Source organism: Otolemur garnettii, unplaced genomic scaffold (assembly GCF_000181295.1).
Source record: "Otolemur garnettii isolate 467f Iridium unplaced genomic scaffold, OtoGar3 scaffold00087, whole genome shotgun sequence".
NCBI classification, from domain to species: domain Eukaryota; kingdom Metazoa; phylum Chordata; class Mammalia; order Primates; family Galagidae; genus Otolemur; species Otolemur garnettii.
The window spans coordinates 6,519,945-6,541,480 of NW_003852482.1; the positions used below are offsets into that span (position 1 = coordinate 6,519,945).

The following is a 21,536-nucleotide window of genomic DNA, read 5'->3' on the forward strand; positions in this document are numbered from 1 at the left end:
CCATCTGCTGCTTCTCAGACCCCACCAGCAGGGAGCAGGGACAGTTCCTGATCTCCCAGTTGATCTGGGCTCCCATTGCACTCCAAACCACTTGGCCTTAGAGCTGGAGTGGAACGCTGGGACTTCAGGGTCCCACAACCCACTCTGAGACTTACAGCCATGCTAGGGCCCAGGAGGACCATGGCAGACCTGACATACTTACTTCTCAAAAAATGTATGATGTAACTTATTTCCCGCAGAGGCAGGATTCCCGAGACCGTGTGTCTTTCTGTCTCAGAGGCAGTCAGTGTGGCTCCAGCTCCTTTCCAGGCTGCCTGGACCCTCAGCCATCAGCCTAGACCTAAGTTCCTCTAAGACATGCCCTTGGGTGCCCTGGGTTGAGATCATCAGAGGTGCTTGTTAAAAGGCAGGTTCCTGGGCCTCACTCCAGCACCCCGTGCCCCCCTGGGGGCATGTGGAAACCTGCAGTTGGGTGAGCGCTGTGTGATCTGTGTGTACTGTGGTCACAGGTCAGGCCTGAGTGGAATGGTTCCGCCCTGGGGGTTGAGGGGACAGCAGGGGCATCCAGTCCTGGCTCTGTCTACACCAGCTGTGGGACCTTGGGCAGGTTATAGCTCTTTGGGCTGGGTCTGCTCACCTGGAAAATGGGGCTAACATGTGCCTGAGGGGACACTGGGGCTCTTGCCTGTGTGAGGCTTGGCCAGTGTCTGGTGCGTGGGGGACACTCACTGTCTGTGCTCCAGCATCTCCTTATTATGGGAGAAACTGTTTGTGAGCTAAAATTTAAGCCTATGGGAACCCGCCACTGAAATACATTTTCTAGTAGGAATGTTGGGTGTGCACCCTGCCACCGGATGGCCCACCAGATGTTACCCCACTTTCCAGAGGGGGAGACTGAGGCTTAGGATGGTGAAACGCCTTGTTGAAGCTTGTCCATGCAACTAAGTCATGCTAGATAGAGCCACTCTGATGTCACTGCCTCTAAAAGCTGCCAAGTCCTCCCTGACTCAACCACACAGCTCGGCTCGGAGGGACTGACTTCTCCATTAGTTCGGGGCCTGTTTATATGTCCATTTTTACCTTTAATTATCTCCTGGTTTAAACTGAGTTCTCCCCTGCGTTAGCAAGAGGGAGGGGCCGTGCCTGAGTGTGCCCTGGCTGTATGGACTCAGAAAGGTGGGCATGCTGGTGTGACTTAACCAAGTGATCTTTGCTGGCCTCCAGTCATTCCCTCCAGGGCTGCCTGTGTCCTTCTGTGGGCCCTGCCCCATGAGGCTTGCCTATAGGACACTGCAGGGAGGCCTCCACCGACACCCTGCCCACCCAGTGAGGCTCCTCCCTCCCTGGCCTCAGCCCTCACTGAATCACCTGCTTGGCAGAGGGAGACTGACAGGGAAGCTAAAAGCCTGGCTGGGCTGCCGCCTCGGGAGCAGCCCAGAGTCGTATTTTGTAAACTGCTGGCGCTGTGTATTTCTATTTTCCTTCCACGAATGGGCTATTATCTGGCAAGTGACAGGTTCAGTGTATGCAGACCTGGCTGGCTCCACACTCACTCACTAGCTTGCTTGCTGGCCAGCTACAGTCTGCCTGTGACCCTCCTCCCCCAGCGTGGTTTTATAGCCTCCTGGAGCCCAGACCCTTCAGTCTGCGGGAGGTGGGGGGGTGGGGGGGGAGGGCAGGAATGCACCTGAGTCCAACCCCCTTCAAGGAAAGGGTGAGAGTCATACAAATAGATGACATTGTCCAGGCTCCCAAACACAGGTTATCCTGACTCCCTGGCCTCAGAAAGACAGGTCTCATCACCCTGCTTTGTGGAGGTCCCTGTTCCTGGGTCACTCAGATAGTGAGTAGGGGGAGGGGACTGGAGTTAAGACACGGCAGCCAGTGCCAGAGCCTGGGTCCAGACTACACCCTGGCCCTCTCTGCTCCCCAGTCTCACTTTATGAGGACGTAGCTCTGGCTCCTTTCTGGCAGCCAACCCTGGGGAAGTGGCCTAAGTCCTGGTCCCCATCCTGTCCCTCTCAGGAGCCTTTCCTTCTGTGCCTCAGTTTCTCCATCTGTAACAAGGAGATGACAACTTCAAATCCCACCTCTTTGCAGCACTGTGGGGGTCCTGGTGAGGTCGTGGACGTCAGAGAGCCATGGAAACTCAAAGTGATGTTTGCAGGTGGGAGGAGGGTGGGATTGGGGGATCCTCCAGCCTCAGGGCAACCACCCCCTTTTCCAACTGCACATCAACCCCCACTGCCTGGGCGGCCCTGCTGAGGATTGGGAGCGGCAGCTGGGACTGCTCAGGTGCTGTACTGATCCACAGGACCGAGCTGCCCCAGGCCTGGTGCCGTGCTGGGCTGTCTGTGTGGTGTCACCATGGTCCCCTAGCAGTTGGGGCAGCACAACCATGTTGGGAAGATGTGGCTCAGACTGGCCTCTTGCCCTCCGTCCCGTCACTAGCATGTGGGCAAGCTGGGTTGAAGCCAGGTTTGCCTGATACCAGGGGCTGCCTCGGCACTCCTTCTCCAGCCCATCTGGCCCTGGGCTGAATACCCAGAGGTGGCCAGAGAACAGAGCCTGGGGGTGGGTACCTGTTGAGACCCTGTCCCTTCCCTCCTGCACTCCTGCCCTCTGAGCACTGGAGGTCCCAGAGCATAGTATTCATCACAGCTTAGTGGCCCCCTTAGACCATCTTACACAGGTGCTTTGGGGCCAGAGCAGGGTGAGGGCTGCCATTGAGCCAGGAGCTCTTGATAGGGGAAGGCTACCGTGGCCCATGCCCCTCAGCTCACCCAGCTCTGTGCTTCACAGCTTCTCTCTGAGAGCCAAGGCCACATGGCTCACCTGGTGAACTCGGTCAGTGATGTCCTGGATGCTCTGCAGAGGGACCGGGGGCTGGGCCGGCCCCGAGTCAAGGCCGACCTTCAGAGGGCACCTGCCCGGGGAGCCCGGCCCCGGGGCTGTGCCGGCGGTGAGTGGGCAAGGGCTGTGCCGGTGGTGCCTCTGTGCCCAGCCCTGGGGATCAGAGAAAGCTTGAGCGAGGGTTACCCCACCACAAGTTACCCATGGCCCAGGCCCAGCTTTGTCTTCCATTCCCCCCACCCCCGCATTTTGGTAAGGTCGGCAAGGGCTTCCTGCAGGCCAGGGAGCACCTTCCCCCCACCTCCCACTGAGCCCTCTCAGCCCATTTTCCAGACAAGGGAAGTGAGGCTGGAGAGGTAGTTCACTCACCCAAACCCACCCAGGGAGGGGCAGAGCCAAAGTCTGACTCAACCCCACGTGACGACACGTGTGGCCCTGCAGTGGACAGACAAGTCAGAGGGCCCAGAATGGGGTGGGTGGGGACACAGGGCCTGGTGCAGCTGTGCTGACGGGCCTGGCCTATCTCAGGTTCTCGGCCCCGGGACTGTCTGGATGTCCTCTTGAGTGGACAGCAGGACGATGGTGTGTACTCTGTCTTCCCTATCCACTACCCAGCTGGCTTCCAGGTCTACTGCGACATGCGCACAGACGGTGGCGGCTGGACGGTGAGTCTGCTGGGCTATGTGGTGGGCAGGACAGGCCTGGGGTAGCCCAAAGTAGCCTCCCACTGTGGGCAGACCCTGTCCCAGTTCCCTTCTGCCTAATCTCCACCCCTACAGAAACCTGACCTGGAGAGAAGGGTTTGTGAGCTGACCCCAGGGGGCCCACCCAGGGCAGACCTGCTCAGGGGCCACCTATTGCACTCTGAGCCAACCTGGTTCTTTGGGGGAGGGGTACTGGGGTTGGGTCCTGGGATGACACCTGACACCAGGAACCTGTTGCTAACAGGAGTTGAAGGGCCCACATGTTGAGTGGTCTGGTTCAGGGCACATGTGCAAAAGGAAAAAGAGTGACAGCTGGGAGCCGAGACCCCACGGCTTCCCTACCTCCCGAGTCCTGCCCAGGAGGGAAAACGCAGCAGTGAAACATCCCAGCTGCCAGTCACAGGGCAGGGATGGCTACAGGTGCAGGGAGAGGGGTTTGCAGACCCCAGGGCCCGTTCTGTTCTGGGAGCTGGGTCTGCACTTTGCGTCTGCAAAGGACCACGTGGGAGTGTCTTAGGTTTGCGGTCCACACAGTTAGCTGTCTCCAGAGGTCTCGGTGATGGCACCTGCATGCTGCCTTTGCAGGGGACACAGCCACAGAGAATGCAAAAAGGCACGGGTGTGGCTTTGCTCCAATTATGCTTTAGTTGTAGATGCTGAAATTTGAATTTCATAAAATGTTCACATATACTTCCTCAAATATTACTCAGAGGATATTTAAAATTTTTTCTTTTTCTTTTAAAAAACCTCTTTAAAAGCTCAAATAATTCTTAGCTCATTTGCTGTATGGAAACAGGCAGCAGGCAAAAATTGTCCACAGGTGTGGCTTGCTGACCTCACTTCTGGAACTGAGGATTACTGAAATTACTAACAGTGGGACCTAGGCTTACTGCCCCTTCTCCAAATTGGTGGGCTTCTGACCCTCTCCTGAGGCTCAGGCTTGAGATTGGGCTTTTAGCAGGGCCTCCACTAGCCTGTGGGTGATTTTGTACAAATTTAGCAAATGCATGTCCATTCCTTTATGCATAGTGGGGTGCTGGGCTTGGTGAAGAGAACAGATCTGAGCTCTGCCCTGTTGGCTGGGTGCCCTTGAGCAGTGAACAACTTGCACCACTGTCTCAAGGTCTTTGTGCCACCCTGAAAGCGGCATAGCCTCCACCCGTACGTTGTGGTTGGGATACTCTTTGCCAGTGGAAAGCAGGACAGTAGAACTGGCTGTTTAAGGATTCTCAGCTTCACACTTAATTTCAGTTGACATTTTTGAGCTCCTACTGAATACTAGAAAGTGGGGAAGCACAGAGATGGGGAAGCCCCTGTCCTAGTTCTTCCAAGGAACATAAGTCTGTGGGGTTTGGAGGTGGCAGAGGTGGGGGAGGCTTTGTGAAGCTTCCTAGAGATGGTGGCACTTCTATGAGTCGTAGTGGTGGGTATGGCCTCGTGCGAGTATGTGCAGGAGAGAAGGTGTTCTGGGAAGAGGGAGCAACCTAGCAAGGATCCCGCAGCACATTCAGGGACCAGTCAACTGGGATGTGCGGCACATGCAGAGACGAGACTAGAGTGCTAAATGTGTCAGCCTGTGGGGTTTGGAACGGGCACTGGGGAGCTGTCGAGGGTGATGCAGAGAGGAAAGCTGGGCTAAGAACTGTGCTTCAGGAGCCACAGCCTGCGTCCCTGGGCACCATGGGGAGCGAAAAGGGGAGGAGGCATTTTGTGCACTCAGGCCTGTGATGGAGCCCCTCCACCATCCACAGACAGCCCTGGGTGTGGCTCTCAATCCTGCTGCGTGACCTCAGGCAAGTTAGTTTAGTTCTCTGAGCCTCAGTTTAACCACCTTCAGCACTTAGAGCTCTGCACTGCAAGCAACAGAAAGCGTCCAGTGAAGCAGAGGAGGATGGTACCTGAGGGAGACTGGGAGGCCTGAGAAGCCAGCCCAGGGCCACTCACAGGAATGGAGGCCCCCACTGCCCTGGTGAGAAGCCTACTGCCACAGGGTTGTGCCACTGAGGGCTGGATGAAGCCAGGCCTGGGCATGGGCCCCCACCCCTACCCCCGATGGATGTGGGCCTGGGGTGCAGTCTCTCATGCTTACTTTAGGGGAGATCCCTCCCATGCTGCTTCTTGGCTTCCCCAGCTGTTGATTCAAGGTCAGCACATGCTTCCAACTGGTGGGTCCTGGTCACACATCTATAGTCCTCAGTGCAAGCAGCTGGCGTTTTAGCAGCTATGGCAGGAATCATTCATGCCTACTGCCGAACCTCAGAAGATGAGGAAGGACAGACAAAAAGATGCATGTTCACTTTAGCACTCCATGGGCCTGATCTGGGCTTCTACCACCAAGCGCCTGTGGTCAAGCATTTCATAGGAGATCTGGCAGCTGTTCGGTCACTCTTTCTGCAAGACTCCGGCTACCCCACGGTGACCCTGCCTCACTGAGCCCCACCAGGAGGGAATCCACAGTGGTTCAGGAGGTGGGAAGCTGAAGCCATGGGAGGTGGGGTCCAGGTAGAAGCTTCCCTTGTCTCTGACCTTGGACTTGGGGCAGGAGGAGAGGCCAGAAAGATCCTCAGTTCCTTGCCAAGGAGCTTGGCCTTGACCATTTTTGGTGTATTGATGCTCAGGCTGCAAACTGCCAGGCGGTAAAACCAGTGCCAGAGAGAGAGGAGAGACAGGGCGGCTTCTGGAGGGGAAGGACATGTGGTGGGAATAAAGGCACAGCCTTGGCACTTTGGAAAGGGGTCAGCAACCCAGAGCAGGGTGAGCACATGGACGCCCAAGCCAGGCAGGCGGAGGAGGCTGAGGGGAGCTGGCAGGGTAGAACTGGCCATATTGGGGCCAACGTGGGAGCAGGATACTGAACACCCCAAACACAGACGTGGCTCTAACCCTGCCTTCAGCTCTGGAGGAGAGCTTTTAAATGTACTGGATCGGCGTCTGGGGGTTAAAAGCTCTTTTGTTTTCCTAACTGCAAGAACGGCTGAGTTATGGCGCTTGCCACTGGGAACCCCTCAGCACAGAACAGTGAGAGGCACCAGCCGGACTCAGAAATCAGAGTTAAGGGTTAGGACAGGCGTAATGAAAGATCGAGACATTGGTGCTGGCCATGCCTCTTCCACTCCAGTGGACTTGAAGTCAGTCTCCCAGGAAGTCAGCCAGGATTCGGGCCAGGAGGTGGGTAATTCCCAGGCATGGCATTAGTCAGGGTGATTGCAGGGGGTGCATGAGAAACAGCACCTCGCTAGCCCCAGCACTCAGACTCCTGGTCTGGGGCTCTGGGAAGGAGCCCCTTCTCATCTGAAAAGTGCTTACATGACAAGTAAACATTAATATCCATTCAGGGTTTCATCAAAAGCAGTCCTTTCCCCGAGAACCTCCAGACATCTGTCAGGATCACTTCCCTGCCACACGGATTTTCTCTGAAACTCAATTTTTGTTTGGGAGAAAGCTGGTGCCGCCTCTCCACACCCGGACATCATTCATTGTCGTTAGGCTTCACATCCAGCCGGCTGGGCCTCAAGCACTGGTGCTGGACGCTCCTTCCTTGGAGAATCCTGGAGCTCAGGGCCTGGGCAGTCTGACCAGAGCCTTTTCCCAGAGAGGCTGGAGTGGGCAGGAACGGAGCTTGGCAGCTGCCCGCCCGAGGTGCACTTGACAGTTTCTGTGCCCCTGCCCTACCTGGCCTCGCCCTGGGGCCCTTCAACTCCTGGAGGCTGCAAGGCAGCCTAGGAGAGGGCCAGAGATTTGCCCAGGCCACATCCTCAGGCCTCCTGAGCCCCAGCAGGTGCCCCTCAATGGTGACACTCACTTAATCAAGTGTTCAAACACTGAGCACCAACACCCAGCCAGGCTCAGGGCAGTTGGTAGGGAACATGACAGGCCAGCCTGCTCCTGGCCCAGTGGGACCAATCAGTCGACTGTGTCAGAGCTGAGGGGCTATGGGGGTGCTCAGAGGAGAGGCCCTACCCTGGTCTGAGCCCACCAGAGCCAGATGGAAGATCTGAGTGCTGGGGATGCAGCAGGTGACAGGCAGAGAGATGACAGGGCTTGTTCTGGGGCCAGGGTGGCTGCCTGCTTCTGGCATATCTGTGTGAGGCGTCTGGGTCAAAAGAAGGCAGAGGAGGCAGCAGGGGCTGGGTGGTGCGGGTGACCCTCCTGCCCCTCCATGACACCAACCTGATGCCAGGGTCACCCCATTGGCATCTGCTGGCACCCTTTGGCAGTGCAACTTCACTTCTTTAAACTTCACTTTTCTCATCTGTTAAATGGGTATAATGTAGGGCTGCTATACCCACGTGGAGAAAGTCAGAATCCTTCATAAATTTCTTATTCAGGAGGGAGGAGGCCAGGAGGAATGAGCCAGGAGGCTCCCTGTGAATGGAGGAACTTGGCCACCAAGGTCTGCAGGCAGTGCTGCCACCCAGGTCTAACCACTAATCCTCTGTCTTTGAATAATCACCGACCAAGGTCATAGCGTTGGGTCCAGTTTAACATCTCTACCAGCAGGGACCTGGAGTAGACTCTGTGACTCCAGGCCCAGGTGCTCTGATCCATGGCATAGCCAGTGTCCCTCCGTATCTCAAGCAGAGTGGCCCAAACTGTTCTGCCTGCACCCCGATCCACTAGGCATCTCCCTGCATTCAGGGTCAGCAGGCTCAGCTGTCCTCTGATTGGCCCCACTGGAGGGGCAGCCCTCCTTCCCAACACCCAGTTTCCTCCCTGCCTGAGCCCTCACATGGGAACATCAAAGAAGCCTGTGATGGGATCCAGCTCAGAGAGGGAGGAACAGCTCTGGGGTGCCGCTGGGATGGGAGCTGCAGCCCTGTGCTGGGGAGGCTGGGCAGCAGGGCCTCAGGGGCCCACAGAGGGGACACTGACTCCTTCCTGTGGCCAGCTCTCCCCATCCCAGGGTCTGCTGTGGGCCACAGTGTCACCACACTGCTGCATGGCTCACACGCTGCCCTGGAAAGTGGTTCTCAGAGCACATACACTAAATAACAACAAGGTGACCAATGATGATGCCCCTTCCCTTGGCTGGTCTTGCTGATAGAGCTTGCCTGTCTCCAGAGCAGTGTGGATTTTGAAAACTTTTCACCTGAGCAGTGAATGCACTGAGAGGCGAATGCACGTGACACACTCAGCCCCGTGCCTGACGCAGCATCTGATAAATGGCAACCCTGAGCAGTGTTGTGCCAGGAGCTGGCAGGCGCTGACTGCCAAGCTTGGGAATTATGGCAGGGCGCCAAGCCCGGGGGTACCATTTTCAGTCAAAAACAAGGAGTGGGCCTGATTTCCTTCTGGGCCCAGCAGCTGGTTCTGAAGGGAGGGGTGGTGACGCCAGGCAGACCTACCACAGGCTGCCCAGTGTACATGTTTAATACTTGCAGAGAGGGAAACTGAGGCTCAGAAAGGGTGTGTGACTTGTTGTCTGTGAGAGGCAGGGTCAGGATTTGAACTCAGCTCTCCTCCTCCTGGAGCCTGTGCTCTTGCCAGCAAGCCCAGAGGTCTCCTTCGGGACACTGCCCAGAGGTACCCAGCAAGGGTTCAAGCAAAGACAGCCTCCTAGGAGAGCAGGCGGAGGCTCCCCAGGGGCTGCATTTGAAAGGCTGTGCTTGCTCACACATCCTCCTTTTTTGTTCTTTAAAAACAAGAACCTGCCTCTGCCTGGCCCCTCACCTGGTCAGGAGGCCTGGGAAGCAAGTGGATGCCGCAGCTCCGCAACCACACAATCCCGTCTGCAACTGGTTTCTGCAGCAGCCTCACCATAGTCTAGGAAAAATCCTAGCTGCTGCCTCCTGAGGACCCTTCCAAGGCACCCCCAGTCTTATAGGTTGGGACCCACCTATGCCCCATCTCTTTGGTCTCAGCTCCTCTGACCACCTGGTGAGTCCTTGCCCAACTGGTAGCTCAGCCAATCACCTCCTCCAGGAAGCCCCCCTCTACCTCTTACTTCCCCCCACAGACTGCCTCACTCCTCTGAGCTCCCAGCGAGCCCTGTTAGTTACTGGTACTGAAGGCTGTGTGCTGGCTCATTTAATCTTCCTCAAAACCTGCGGCTGCAGCTACTATAATCCCCGCTTTACAGATGAGGAGACTGAGGCATGGGATTTAGAGGAATGTGCCAGGTTGGCAGATGCTCTGTCTTTGGACTGCTGTCTTGTGTGCCCCTCCTTAGGGCCGTGTGGTTCTAAGCACACACCTGGGGCCCCGAGCAGTTACCCTTGTTTTGCAGGGGAGAAGGCAAGACTTGGAAGGTCACACAGCCTGTGGCTAGAGTCTGGATAGAACTCGGGTCTCCTGGGTGCCAGCCAGGAGGACCAGCTGGGCTCAGGAACGTGGAGAATCAGTGTCCCCACCAAGCCAAGGGGTATCCCCCAGCCTTTGCACTTGTGCACTAGAGGTAGCTGGGCTCTACAGAGGCTGCCCACCTCTCCAAGCCTCAGTCTTCTCATCTGCCAAATGGGAGTACCAATGTCCCCTCCAGGGCAGTGTTGGGAAGGGCTGTGGCCACACTCTATGGTATGGTGCTAGCCAGTGCTGGGGTGACCACAGAGCCCAGCTTGGGTGTTCAGGATGCCAGCTACATGCCCTTGGCACCACGGCAAACAAGGAGCAGGTCAGATGGGGTCTGATGGCCCTGGCAGCAGAACAGGCGGACGTAGCCCAGAGGCATCTCTGTGTCCCTCAGCCCCCATGACCAGCTGACAAATGGGGACTGTCAGTGGCCGCTGTCCTCTCCCTTCTGCCGCCCTAAGTGCCCCGCTTCTTCCTTTGAACCCACCCAGCACCATCTGTAGGACCGTGTGGGCTGAGCCTCCCTTGGCAGAGTCCCCCTAAGCAGCACTTCCAAGATGTGCCGGCGGCTGGCGGGCTTTTGAGACTCTGCTCTGAGAAAGCCGCTCCGGCTGTCATCCCACTCATGGCGCCTGCCCAAGCGGCCGCGGCAGTGTTTCTACATCAGTCACTCTCCAGCCAGACCCCAAGCGAGATGCCCCAGGAGCTGGACCAGTGACTATGTTAGCCTTAACATTGACTGGCCATCATTTTGTTTCCCTCCCTGCCATTCCCCAGCCCTTTTTGCCTAAGTGGGGATTCCTGTTTGTGGGTGGAGCAGGAGGGGGATGTGGCCTCGTCCATCCTTTACTTGCTTCCCTCCTGGTATCCTCCTGTCTGGCTGGTCCTTGCTCTGTAATTAAATGCCTCTCTGCTTGGTGAAAACCAGACGTCCAGCTGGCTCCCAGAAATATGAAGCCACAACTGCAGCTGTCCCTGGGTCTCAGAGCCAGACAAAACATGCCCCTACGCCTGGGACCGGGAGAGCCCCACAGACGATCTGGGGCACCCTCGGCACTTAACTTGTCTGGCTACATTGGGCTGCTGAAGTCAGCTTAGGGATGAGGACAGGCTTTCCAAGCATAGTGCCGGCATCCGTTGTCACTTGGTGTTGGAGTTGGTGGGTAAGGACAGCCCTCGGCATGGGCTGGCAACATGAACCAGTGCTTCTGGCAACATGGACCAGTGCCAAGCATAGGTGTGAACACCACAGCAGAACATCAGCCAGTGGGTGCTGGTGTTGAGGGCAGGTCCAGCCTGCCTTTAGGCTGAGGGCATAGGTGTGGGTCAGAGGTCCCATGGCTGTACATGGCTACTTGCCCTGTGGCCAGAGTCCCAGCTTCTGAATTACAACAGGGTGAGGGGCATGTGGTGGACACAGACAGCTCCTGAGATTAAGGCAAGGATTTGGAGAGTAATGTGCACTCAGTGAAAAGGACTCAGGCCACATCACCACCAGGTCTGGGCTGCACTGCTCGCTGTCCCTACAGCAGGGCCCCAGCATGTGACTGCCCTGACTGGAGCCCCTGCTATATCCCCAGTCCCCAGGGCAGGGCCTGGCAAGCTCACAGATCCCAGCATTGGGCTTCAGCCTCCTGGTGGTGGAGTGGGGGGCTGGGCTGTGGGCAGAGGCAGAGCCAGAGCTTGGGGAAGCTCCTCAGAGGTGCCAGCTCTCCTGGAAAGCTCTGTGTTCACTCTGAGCCTTTTCAGAAGGACATAGCTGGGCACCTGTGTAATGGGTTCCTCCTGCCTACAGCCCCAGCTGGGCATGGCCCGTGGCCATGGGGGATACTGGGCCTCCCTTGGCCTTGCCTGGCAGCCCAGCAGCCCCACAGGAAAAGTATGACAATGGCAGTAATAAAGCTGGCTGTGGCTGCAGTGGCAGTGCTGGGTAATCCCTGCCAAGGTCCTGGGGGTCAGAGCTTATCAGCAGGTGAGGAAAGTGAGGCTCAGAGGGGAGGAGGGATCAAGGCCACACAGCAGACAAACATGGGGCTCAGAACCCTGCCTTCTGCCAGGGCCACCTTGGAATTCTGGAAGTAGAGTATCCCACTGGACCGACCCAGCCTCCCATCCCCCAATCTGTCCTGCCTCTCCTGAGTGGGGAGGTCCTCTGAGCCTGGCCTCTCCTGTGTTTCTAAGGTCCTAGAGGGCAGCTGTGCCCCCTAACTTGGTTCCCCAGCCAGTGCCCAGCATGGAACTAGTCAATGGCAGATTTGTTTGAATGGCCCATTAGGAAGTGGAAATGTGTGGGCCAGAGTCCAGAGGGACAGCAGGTGTGGCCCAGGGGGGCAGAACAGGAGCCCCATGGCCAGGCCTGTGACTTGGAGCTACCATGGCTCATCTAGCCAGCATGTTTTGAGCACCGGCTGTGTGCCAGGCTCTGATCTTATTCTCAGTGGCTCGTCATCACCTCTGGGGAAGGTGCTGTGATGATCTGTTTTAACAATAAAACAACTGAGGTTCAGAGAGGTTGAGTGACCTGCCAGAGCTATCAGTGGCAGTGCTAGGGGTCTGGCAGGTAGATCCAAGACCACCAGGCTCTCTGCCTGGCATGGAGCCTTCTTCAGCACCTATGTGCACAAGGCGCATCCCCAGGCCAGGGGTCCCTGGTCCATCCAGCTCCCTCCTGTGGCAGCACTCTGCTGATGCCTCCTCAGGGTGGCTGAGCTGCTGCCAGCATCAGGCCTTTCACAGGGCGCGTGCTCAGGGTCCCAATCTGCAGCCATCAGTACCGCCCTCTGCCAAGCTCAGATCTCTCCCAGCCTCATCGGGTTTCCTCCTGAGGACGTTCACATTTCAGGGCCAGGCCACGTCTGAGGTAGAAGAGCAGGGAAAAAGCGGTGTCATCTCCCTCCAGCCCCCTGACGTCAGAGCTGCCCAAATGCCACGACTGACGGGTCCCCGCGGACTCACCGAGCAGACGCTGCCGGTCGGGTCCTGCACCCGGCAGTTCCGAGCCATTGGAATCAGGCTGCTTAGTAATGAAGCTGGCAGCTCGCTGGCACCATGGCCATGTCCCCGGCACGTCAGACGCTGGCACAGGTGGAGGCAGTGAGCAGCCGGGGAGCGGCCAGGCGAGTGAGCAGGAAAAGGCTTGTTAAACAGAAAGAGGGCTGGGGCGGTCCAGGCGGATTGTCAGCGGATCTTGTAAATACTCCAGGCAGCTTGGGCCTGGACCAGCGGGTACTTATTTCAAAGCAATTTAGCCGATGGGATTCCCGACTCCCAGATCAAGAATGTTATTAAAATGAAGAACAGAGGCAGCTTGGTGGCTTGTTGGTACCCTGGTCACACCTCAGCCCTCCTTGTCCTCCTTGAGCAGTGGCTTGGATGCTGGTTTCCCAAGGCCCCACCCCACCAGCCCAGGCTCTTGAGGGGTAGGGGTGCTTATTGAGAGCCGGGGCTTTGGTGGCCAAACCTGAGGGGGCCCTGTTCTTGGTTCTTAAAACTCTTGAGAATAGAGTTTTGTTCAGTTTTGTTTTGACCTCAAAAAAGGTATCAGGACCTTTGCCCACCCCCCTTAATTGATGAGTGGGGAAACTGCAGCCCAGAGCCAAGATGAGACCAGCAGAGGGTCCCAAAGTGAGGTGGCAGAGATGGCCTTTAAGGTGGCTTTCCTCCAACCCCACTCTAGTCCGTGAGGGTCCTTCTTGAGGGGTTGTTTCGGGAACTGGTGGGCCCTCAGCCAATCCCACCTCATCCACCACTGGGCTGCTGAACTCCTGCTCTGTTGCAGACCCACCTGGGAGCTGTTGATATAAAGGACCAGGTCAGGAGCAGGGAGAGGGGCCCCTGTGGACACTCGTTGGGGTGGGGGCCCTGGAGTGATTGCCCCCCCCCCACCCTCCTCTATCCTTTGCAGGTGTTTCAGCGCAGGGAGGATGGCTCCGTGAACTTCTTCCGGGGCTGGGAAGCGTACCGCGATGGCTTCGGCAAGCTCACGGGGGAGCACTGGCTAGGTGAGAGCCACTGACTACTGCCCCACCTGGGTGGCCTTCTCTCTGTGCTTTCCAGCCCCGCCCTGAGTGGATATGGCCTCAGTTTCCCCAGCCGTGGCATACCCAGGCCAGCTCACAGTTGCTGCACAAGGTGACTGAGGCACCTCAGGATGCAGAAGGCCAATAAGAACAGAGCCAACGGAGGTGTGGCCGGCAGGGACTGGGCCCAGTAGACATGGGCTCATAAAGGCTGAGGGTCCCACAGCCCCTGGAGCCAGGTGGTGGGGAGCTGTGGGACTGACCAGAAGCCAAAAGCCAGGAGGCCCTTTGCCTATCACCCTGAGACCTGCTCACTGTCCTGAATGGTGAGAACTGGGGGCAGGTGCAGGACACCGTCCCGGACACCAGAAGATCAAGGATGCCCCTCCACTGCCCCACCCCCATAGCAGTGCCCCGAAGTTCAGCAGTGCCCCGCGACTGTGCTGGGGACACCAAGTCTTTTTCTCCCACCAGAGCAGCTGGCTGGTGCTCCTAGCTGTGGCCCTGCCTTGATCCTGAGGGAACCCATGTGCTGCCCATAGTGCTCAGAAAGGCTCTGTTAATATTATTATTATTTACTTACTATTAACCTTTAAATTCATTCAGCATTTAAAAATTTTTGAATCTTTTCATTCTAAACAATAATATCCTCAAAATCCACAAGTCTGAGGTCACATATATGCATATAATTTATTTATTTATTTTTGAGACAGAGCCTCACTTTGTCACCCTCAGTACAGTGCTGTGGCATCAGCTCACAGCAACCTCATACTCTTGGGTTCAAACAATCTCTTGCCTCAGCCGCCCTAGCGAGTGGGACTACAGGCACCCGCCACAACACCCGGCTGTTTTTAGAGACGGGTCTCACTCTTACTCAGGCTGGTCTCGAACCTGTGAGCTCAGGCAGTCCACCCACCTTGGCCTCCCAGAGTGCTGGGATTACAGGTGTGAGCCACTGTGCCCAGCCACATGTATACATATATATTTGGGAAGTGGCTACGGCTTGAGGTGAGATTTTTGTTGGTTTTTTTGAGATGTAATTGTCCATTACAACAAAATTTACCATTTTAAAGTATAGGATTCAGTTGTTTTTAATATATTCACAGAGTTGTACAATCTTCATCACTACTTCCAGAACCTTTTCTTCACTCCCAAAAGAAACCCCATGTCCCTATTAGCAGCACCCCCATTGTATTTTAGACACATGTGAAAGTGAACATGTGGGCATGGAGTAAGGGGTGCTCCTGCCTCCATGGTGCAGGCTATGGAAGGGTAGGGGGACTCAGGCCCCAGCGTCCTGCCCTGCCCCTCGGCACCCCTTTGGAGCATAGCTTAGCCCATAGGAATGGCATGCGGTGGTGTGCCCAAACCTGCCTCGTCTGGACATCCCACCTGCCCCTGAGGCTCCTGGTACTTTAACTTCCTGGCAAGGATGTCTGTGAAGTCCCCAGAGAGAGGGACAGGAAAGGGGGGAGGAAACAAAGGTGTGGGCCAGTATGACTGAGGGCCTGAGAACCCAGGTAGTCAGGAGGGTCCCAGGTCTGGAAGGATGTGGTGGAGCCCCTGGAAGATGGGAGTTGTGGGCCCCAAGGCAGGGTCGAAGTGGTGAGGTGGTGCCCACCCTGCTGTGAGCACAGAGGCACATGGGGAGTGATCTGTCACTCATCTTCATCTCCCCTGCCCTGAGGTCCACCAGGGCCTGGCCCTCACTGCTGTGCCCTGGGACCCACATGGGTACTGACCGCAGAGAGGTCACATACACACTGGTGTGGACCTCACAACCATCACCTGCCTCCTGCCTACAGGCTATACACCCGGTTATGTGTTTCCCTGAACATGTCAGCCCCAGCATTGACCCCTAAAACCTCACACCCCTCTAGAAGAGAGCACTGCTGTTGTCCACCCCTTTTAGAGATGAGGAAACTGAAGCCCAGAAACATAAGGTCTCTTGTCACAGTATATGAGTGTGTTGAGGTGGGGGGAGCCCAGCCAGGCCTACCCTGGGCTCTGAACTGCCTGGCTGAAAGGAGGGGACTGCCTCAGTCCCTCCCCACCCAGGTGGGGTGTAAAGATAAGGAGATGGTGGCAGCAGGGGGCGGTCCCCCATGGAGGTTTGTGCAGTATCTTAATTGAAATCTATCAGAGCTGCTGAAGGTGCAGGAGGAAGCATGTAACCAGGCCTTGAATAGAGCCTCCTGCAGACACCAACCCTGACAAGAATAGCAACTCAGGGCAGCCCCTCAGCTCTGCACAGTCCCCTCCCTCTGCCTTCCCACACTCCCTAGTCACCTTCTCATGGAGTGTTTTGTCTTTTCCTATTGAGTTATGAGAGCTCTTTATATATTAAGGTTATTGATCCTTTGTCCCATATACATGATACGTATTTACTCCCAGACGTTTGTCTTTTGGGTTTTTCTTTTTTTCCCCTCTTTTTCAGTCATGTTATTGCTTATTTCCTATAAATTTAAAATTTTTTTTTAAGTTTTAAATTTTTTTTTTTTTTTTTTGAGACAGAGCCTCAAGCTGTCCCCCTGGGTAGAGTGCCGTGGCATTACAGCTCACAGCAACCTCCAACTCCTGGGCTCAAGCGAGTCTCCGGCCTCCGCCTCCCAAGTAGCTGGGACCACAGGTGCCCGCCACAATGCCCGGCTATTTTTTGGTTGCAGCCGTCATTGTTGTTTGGCGGGTCCGTGCTGGGGATTCGAACCTGCCACCTTAGGTGTACGTGGCTGGCGCCTTAGCCGGTTGAGCTATAGGTGCCGAGCCTAAGTTTTAAATTTTTATGTAGTCAATCCCACCAGTCTTTTTCTTCATGTCTTCTCAGTTTTAGGCCCAGCTTTTCCCTCCTGGATTTATTAAAACCATTTCCAGTATTGTTTCCTTGGGCTTTTCTAGTGTTATGATGTAGGTTCAGATCCTTAATCCATCTGAGGTTCACTGGGTGACCACGTGAGGTGTGGGGTTGAAGTGCTTTTCCTCTCTGTTGAGACTGCCAGACCCTCTTCCCCAGCTCTCTGTGACCTGCACACTGGGAGAGTGAGGGGGTTGGATCTTGGCTCACCATCTGGGGCCCAAGGTATCGGGGAGTAGCCATGAATGTTGGGAGTGATCCTGGAAGAAGGATGGAGGGAGGGGAGGGAGAGAGGGAGGAAGGGTAATAGGGGGACTCAGGCCCCAGCGTCCCGACCTGCCCCTCGGCACTCCTTAGGAGCATAGCTTAGCCCAAAGGAATGGCATTTAACGGTGGGAAAAGGATCTTTCAGCATCCCCCTCATCCTCAGGTCAGACCTGAACAAGAGCAAGGGGTCTAGGCCCTTTAGCCTGGGTTGCCAGTGGGGCTGGCAGCCTAACCTCATTGTTCTTGGCTGTGGGACGGGGACAGTCAGAGACCCTCCTCCACTGGTCTCTGGGAAGCACCAGCAAACACCTGGGTAGCAGGTAGACTGGGCCAGGCAGGGATTCTTAATTAAATTGGCCTCATTCAAATCTATTTGATTCATCATCTAAGTCAGCGGTTCTCAACCTGTAGGCTGTGATCCCTTTTTAACAATGAAAATACATTGCGGCATTAGGAAGGTTGAGAACCACTGATCTAAGTGAAGCACTCAGAACACTGCCTGGCCCTCATGAGTGCCGTCCAGGTGGAGGCTGTTGCCATTGTCACCTACGTCTGGCCTTTGGTGTGTTGTGAAGCTCTCGGATGCTCACGCCTGCCCTGTGTGGCCCACTGTAGACACTGACCCCAGAGAGGAGCAGCCTTCCCTGAGCTTCTAGCTGGAGAAGGAGCGGGGACCACAGGAAGGTGGGGACCTTGGCAGGAACCTGTGCTCCCAAAGCCCCTTTCATTCAGGGTCCTTGGGGAGGAATGTGGATGGCTGCAAGGAGCTGCTGGGTGAAGCCTGCTGTTAGCACTGCTCTCACTCCTCTCATGGTCACTTTGCCTGTTCCCTGGACCTGGTGGATGGGACCAATGGCTTCTGTCCGTGCTAGATAGGGGCGTCCCTACAGGCCCCATGTAACACACTGACTCATAGGGGGTTTGGAGCCGGGGAAAGGCAGGCAGGAGGGAGAGTCTGATGAAATGTCACTCGCTGCTGCTAACTTGTAAGGCTTTTAATTAAATGCCCTCTTAATCAAGAGGTAATCACACCAGCAGGGAAGCACCTTGAGTGTCTGAGTGAGGGCACTGGTGTGAGACCTTTCGGACGGACGCAGGAGAACTGAGGAGGGGAAGAAGCACGTGAGATGGGGCCGTGGTAGGGGTACAGAGCCAGGCCCTGGGGACACAGGAATGTGGGAGCTGCCTCCTGCCTCCTCTCCACCAACCCAGCACTTACTGAGCACCTACAGTGCAGGACAGACACACAGGTGGAGAAACCAGTGAGGAAGCAGCAGCTGGGACCCAAAGTGATGAAGCTTGGTGGCAGGGCACGTGAGGATTGGCAGAGGAAGTCCTCAACCCTGACAGGAGTACAGGCAGCCTTCCTGAGGTGAGACCTGAAAGGGAAAGTAGGCAAGTGAGGAGGAGCAGGGACAAGTGTCCCAGGCAGAGGCACAGCATGTGCAGAGGCTCAGAGGCCAGGTTCAGGTACTAGACCCCACCTGGCTGAGGTTGGAGCCCAGAGCATAAGGGAAGATGAGGATATTACCACCACCAGCCCCTCCTGCCTTCTGCAATCTTTCTCCCAGCTGTCAGCTCACAACCTCTCCATCTGGAAAGCATAGCCCAACTTAAAACGAGTAGAAAAAACCAGACAAGGAAACTGTCAGTCTTCAGTTTCTTGTGAAACACAAGCCCACAGGAAGAAGGAAGCAGTCTGGGGCTGATAGGATGCACTTGGTAGCTGTCTCTTTCTGTCACCAACCACAAGAACTTAGCTGTCATTTCTCCTATGTTCTCTCTGGGGGGGTTACTCCTAAGCTCCTCAACTTCTCCCACCATTTTCTGCCCCACTTCAGGCCTGAAGAGGATCCATGCCCTGACCACACAGGCTGCCTATGAGCTACATGTGGACCTGGAGGACTTTGACAACGGCACGGCCTATGCCCACTACGGGAGCTTTGGCGTGGGCTTGTTCTCTGTGGACCCAGAGGAAGATGGGTACCCGCTCACCGTGGCTGACTACTCGGGCACTGCAGGTAAGGCCCTAGACTGTAGTGGGGCATGGGGAAAGGGGGCCACAACCAAGGCCACCTGCCGCCACCTCCAAGTCCCACCTGGTCCTCACCCCTGCAGTGTGAAGCCAGCATAGCTCAGATTGTTTGCCTGTTTTGCAGATAAGGAAACTGAGCCCACAGCCAGGAATTAAGAGACCTAGGGTGTGGGTCTGCTCTAAACCAGACCCCTGAACCCCTGAACCCCTGTGGGCTGGGAATGGAGGAGAGGAAGTAGATGAGCTGGGAGGGGGCACAGACTACCTAGGGGACCACTATCCCCCTGGGGACCACCACGGTGGCAGGGTGTGTGAATGTGTGCTGCATGGACAACCCTGGTGTGGACCGGCAGGTGCATGTGCACGTGTGAGGAGCACATGTGTCCATGTGTGCACACTTCCATCAGGTGTGCTCACTCATACAACACACCAGGGTATACTTGTGCCCCTGTGTCTCCACACCATGCAGGCGACTCCCTCCTGAAACACAGTGGCATGAGGTTCACCACCAAGGACCGTGACAGTGACCACTCGGAGAACAACTGTGCTGCCTTCTACCATGGCGCCTGGTGGTACCGCAACTGCCACACATCTAACCTCAACGGGCAATACCTGCGAGGCGCGCACGCCTCCTATGCTGATGGTGTGGAGTGGTCTTCCTGGACCGGCTGGCAGTATTCACTCAAGTTCTCTGAGATGAAGATCCGGCCAGTCCGGGAGGACCACTAGACTGGTGCACTGTCCAGCTATTTGCCCCCTGGCCTTGCCCCTTCCCCATGCCTCCCATCCCATCCCTGCCGCCAGCCCACTCCTGTGCGAACATTCTCCGCCTGCCTGTGCATGGCTGACTGCTCTTCTGGGGGCATGGGCCAGGGTGGCCCAGACACTAAGCTCCTTGGGCCAGTGAGGTCACATACCACCTTCTCATTGTCCCCACCCCTCCAGTTGGCAGCTAACATTATCTCCTGCCTCTGCCGATGGGAGCTGGCAAATTTGATGACCCCAGATTCTACCTATCCAGACTGGCTCCTGTGCTAAATGTTTGCCATCTCCTAGCCAGGATGGTGCAGTCTGCCACCAGGTAGCCTTTCTGCTTTGCCAGCTCAAACCCCTGGCATTGCAGGGACACATAACATAGAGGGCAGTCAAAAACGCCCCTAGAGCTCTCCAAGCATTTCAGAGGGGAATGCTGGGTCTTCCTAGTCCTCTGGACACTAGTCCCCACCTGCATTCCCGGGTACCTGGAGGACCCACCTCTCCCCATAGGACCTCACTGTGGCTGCTTCCAAGGACTCCTGTGACAATGGGCTAGGTGGCCATTTTCCTATTATGCCCCAAGGCCAGACTGGGGCATGGCTACCTGTGGAGACCCCCACCCTAAGGCTGGGGCCAGTTCTGTGGAAGCCACCCACCCACCCACCTCAACCCCCTGCAGGCCTAGGGGGTCTCCAGCCTTCTTAGCTGCTGTGCCATGCGCTGTCTCCAGTGAAGTCTTACTCCACCTGCACCCAGCTTCCTGCCTTCCTCCCACTGGGAGCCGCCACCCCATTTCTCCTGCCTCTGGTCTGTGGGGACAGAGCCTTTGCCTCTGGGCTGGGCCAGCAGGGGCCTCTTGGTTTTCTGGAATCATGAGTGGAGGCGCTGGCGTCCAGTGGCTATCGCAGGATCCCCCAGAGGCTGCTGTCACCGTGGTGAGGCCGCCCCCTGCTGGTGACTATGGGCACCACCACCTGGACCCAGTCAGGGTGGGGTACGAGGCTGAAAACCACCTAGAGGTTGTCCTGCCATGTCCTCTCACACACATAGGTGGGAACTACAAGTGCCAGAGCCAGAACCCCAGCCCTCAGCAGCCTGCTCAGCAGCTCAGGCCCCTCGTATGTTCTTGTCAGAACCAAGGGCAGGGCTGTTATCCCAGGTCCTGCCTTGGGGGCCTCACGGGGCCTTTGGAAGGGCAGCAGCTCCAGTAGCACCACCACGGGAGTGGGGGGGGGGGTCCTTCACAGGACACAGGCAGGCAGGTTGTGGGGGAGGGGCTCAGCCCTCTTCCCCTCCCGCCAAAGTGTGTGCTTAAAAAACAATACATCTGTGTTGGCCAGGGCAGTGGTCAACCTGGTCATCAGCAAGTGTTTGCAGCACTTCTGTTGGCCAGGGCCAAAGTCTGCCCTGGGTGCTGGACAGGACTGGTCCGCTGCCCTCATGGTGCCCAGCCAGAAGCACAGACAACCAGGAAATAGGCAATTACAGTCCAGTGTGCCCAGGGCGGTGACAAGGAGCAGCCCAGGTGCAGGAGTGGTGGGTGGAATGAGCACAGGAGAGTTGAAGGACCGGCCCCTCCCCAGCCCCTCTTCCCATCCTCTGGCAGCCAAGAGAGCCAGCCCACCCGACTTATCCAACGAGCCGCCAGCCTGGCCATGCCAGCCGCTGTTTAGAAAGTGCCAAGCGCTTTCTGATGTGTCATCAAACAGACTCCTGGTGAGTGTGATGTTAATGGATTCGCAGATGCGCGTGTGTGGCAGGAG

General features: G+C 56.4%; 1 protein-coding gene across 1 annotated transcript in view; it reads left to right on the forward strand.

The window, feature by feature from the left end:
- Positions 1–19,756, forward strand: part of FIBCD1 (fibrinogen C domain containing 1) — a 30,659-nt gene extending 10,903 nt beyond the window's left edge. Inside the window, exons 4-8 of the mRNA XM_012808244.2 lie at positions 2,803–2,962; positions 3,382–3,518; positions 13,750–13,846; positions 18,824–19,003; positions 19,487–19,756. Of these exons, the coding sequence (XP_012663698.1) occupies positions 2,803–2,962; positions 3,382–3,518; positions 13,750–13,846; positions 18,824–19,003; positions 19,487–19,746 (834 nt within the window). The 3' untranslated portion in view covers positions 19,747–19,756. The remainder of the gene's footprint in view (positions 1–2,802; positions 2,963–3,381; positions 3,519–13,749; positions 13,847–18,823; positions 19,004–19,486) is intronic.
- Positions 19,757–21,536: the final 1,780 nt, after the last annotated feature.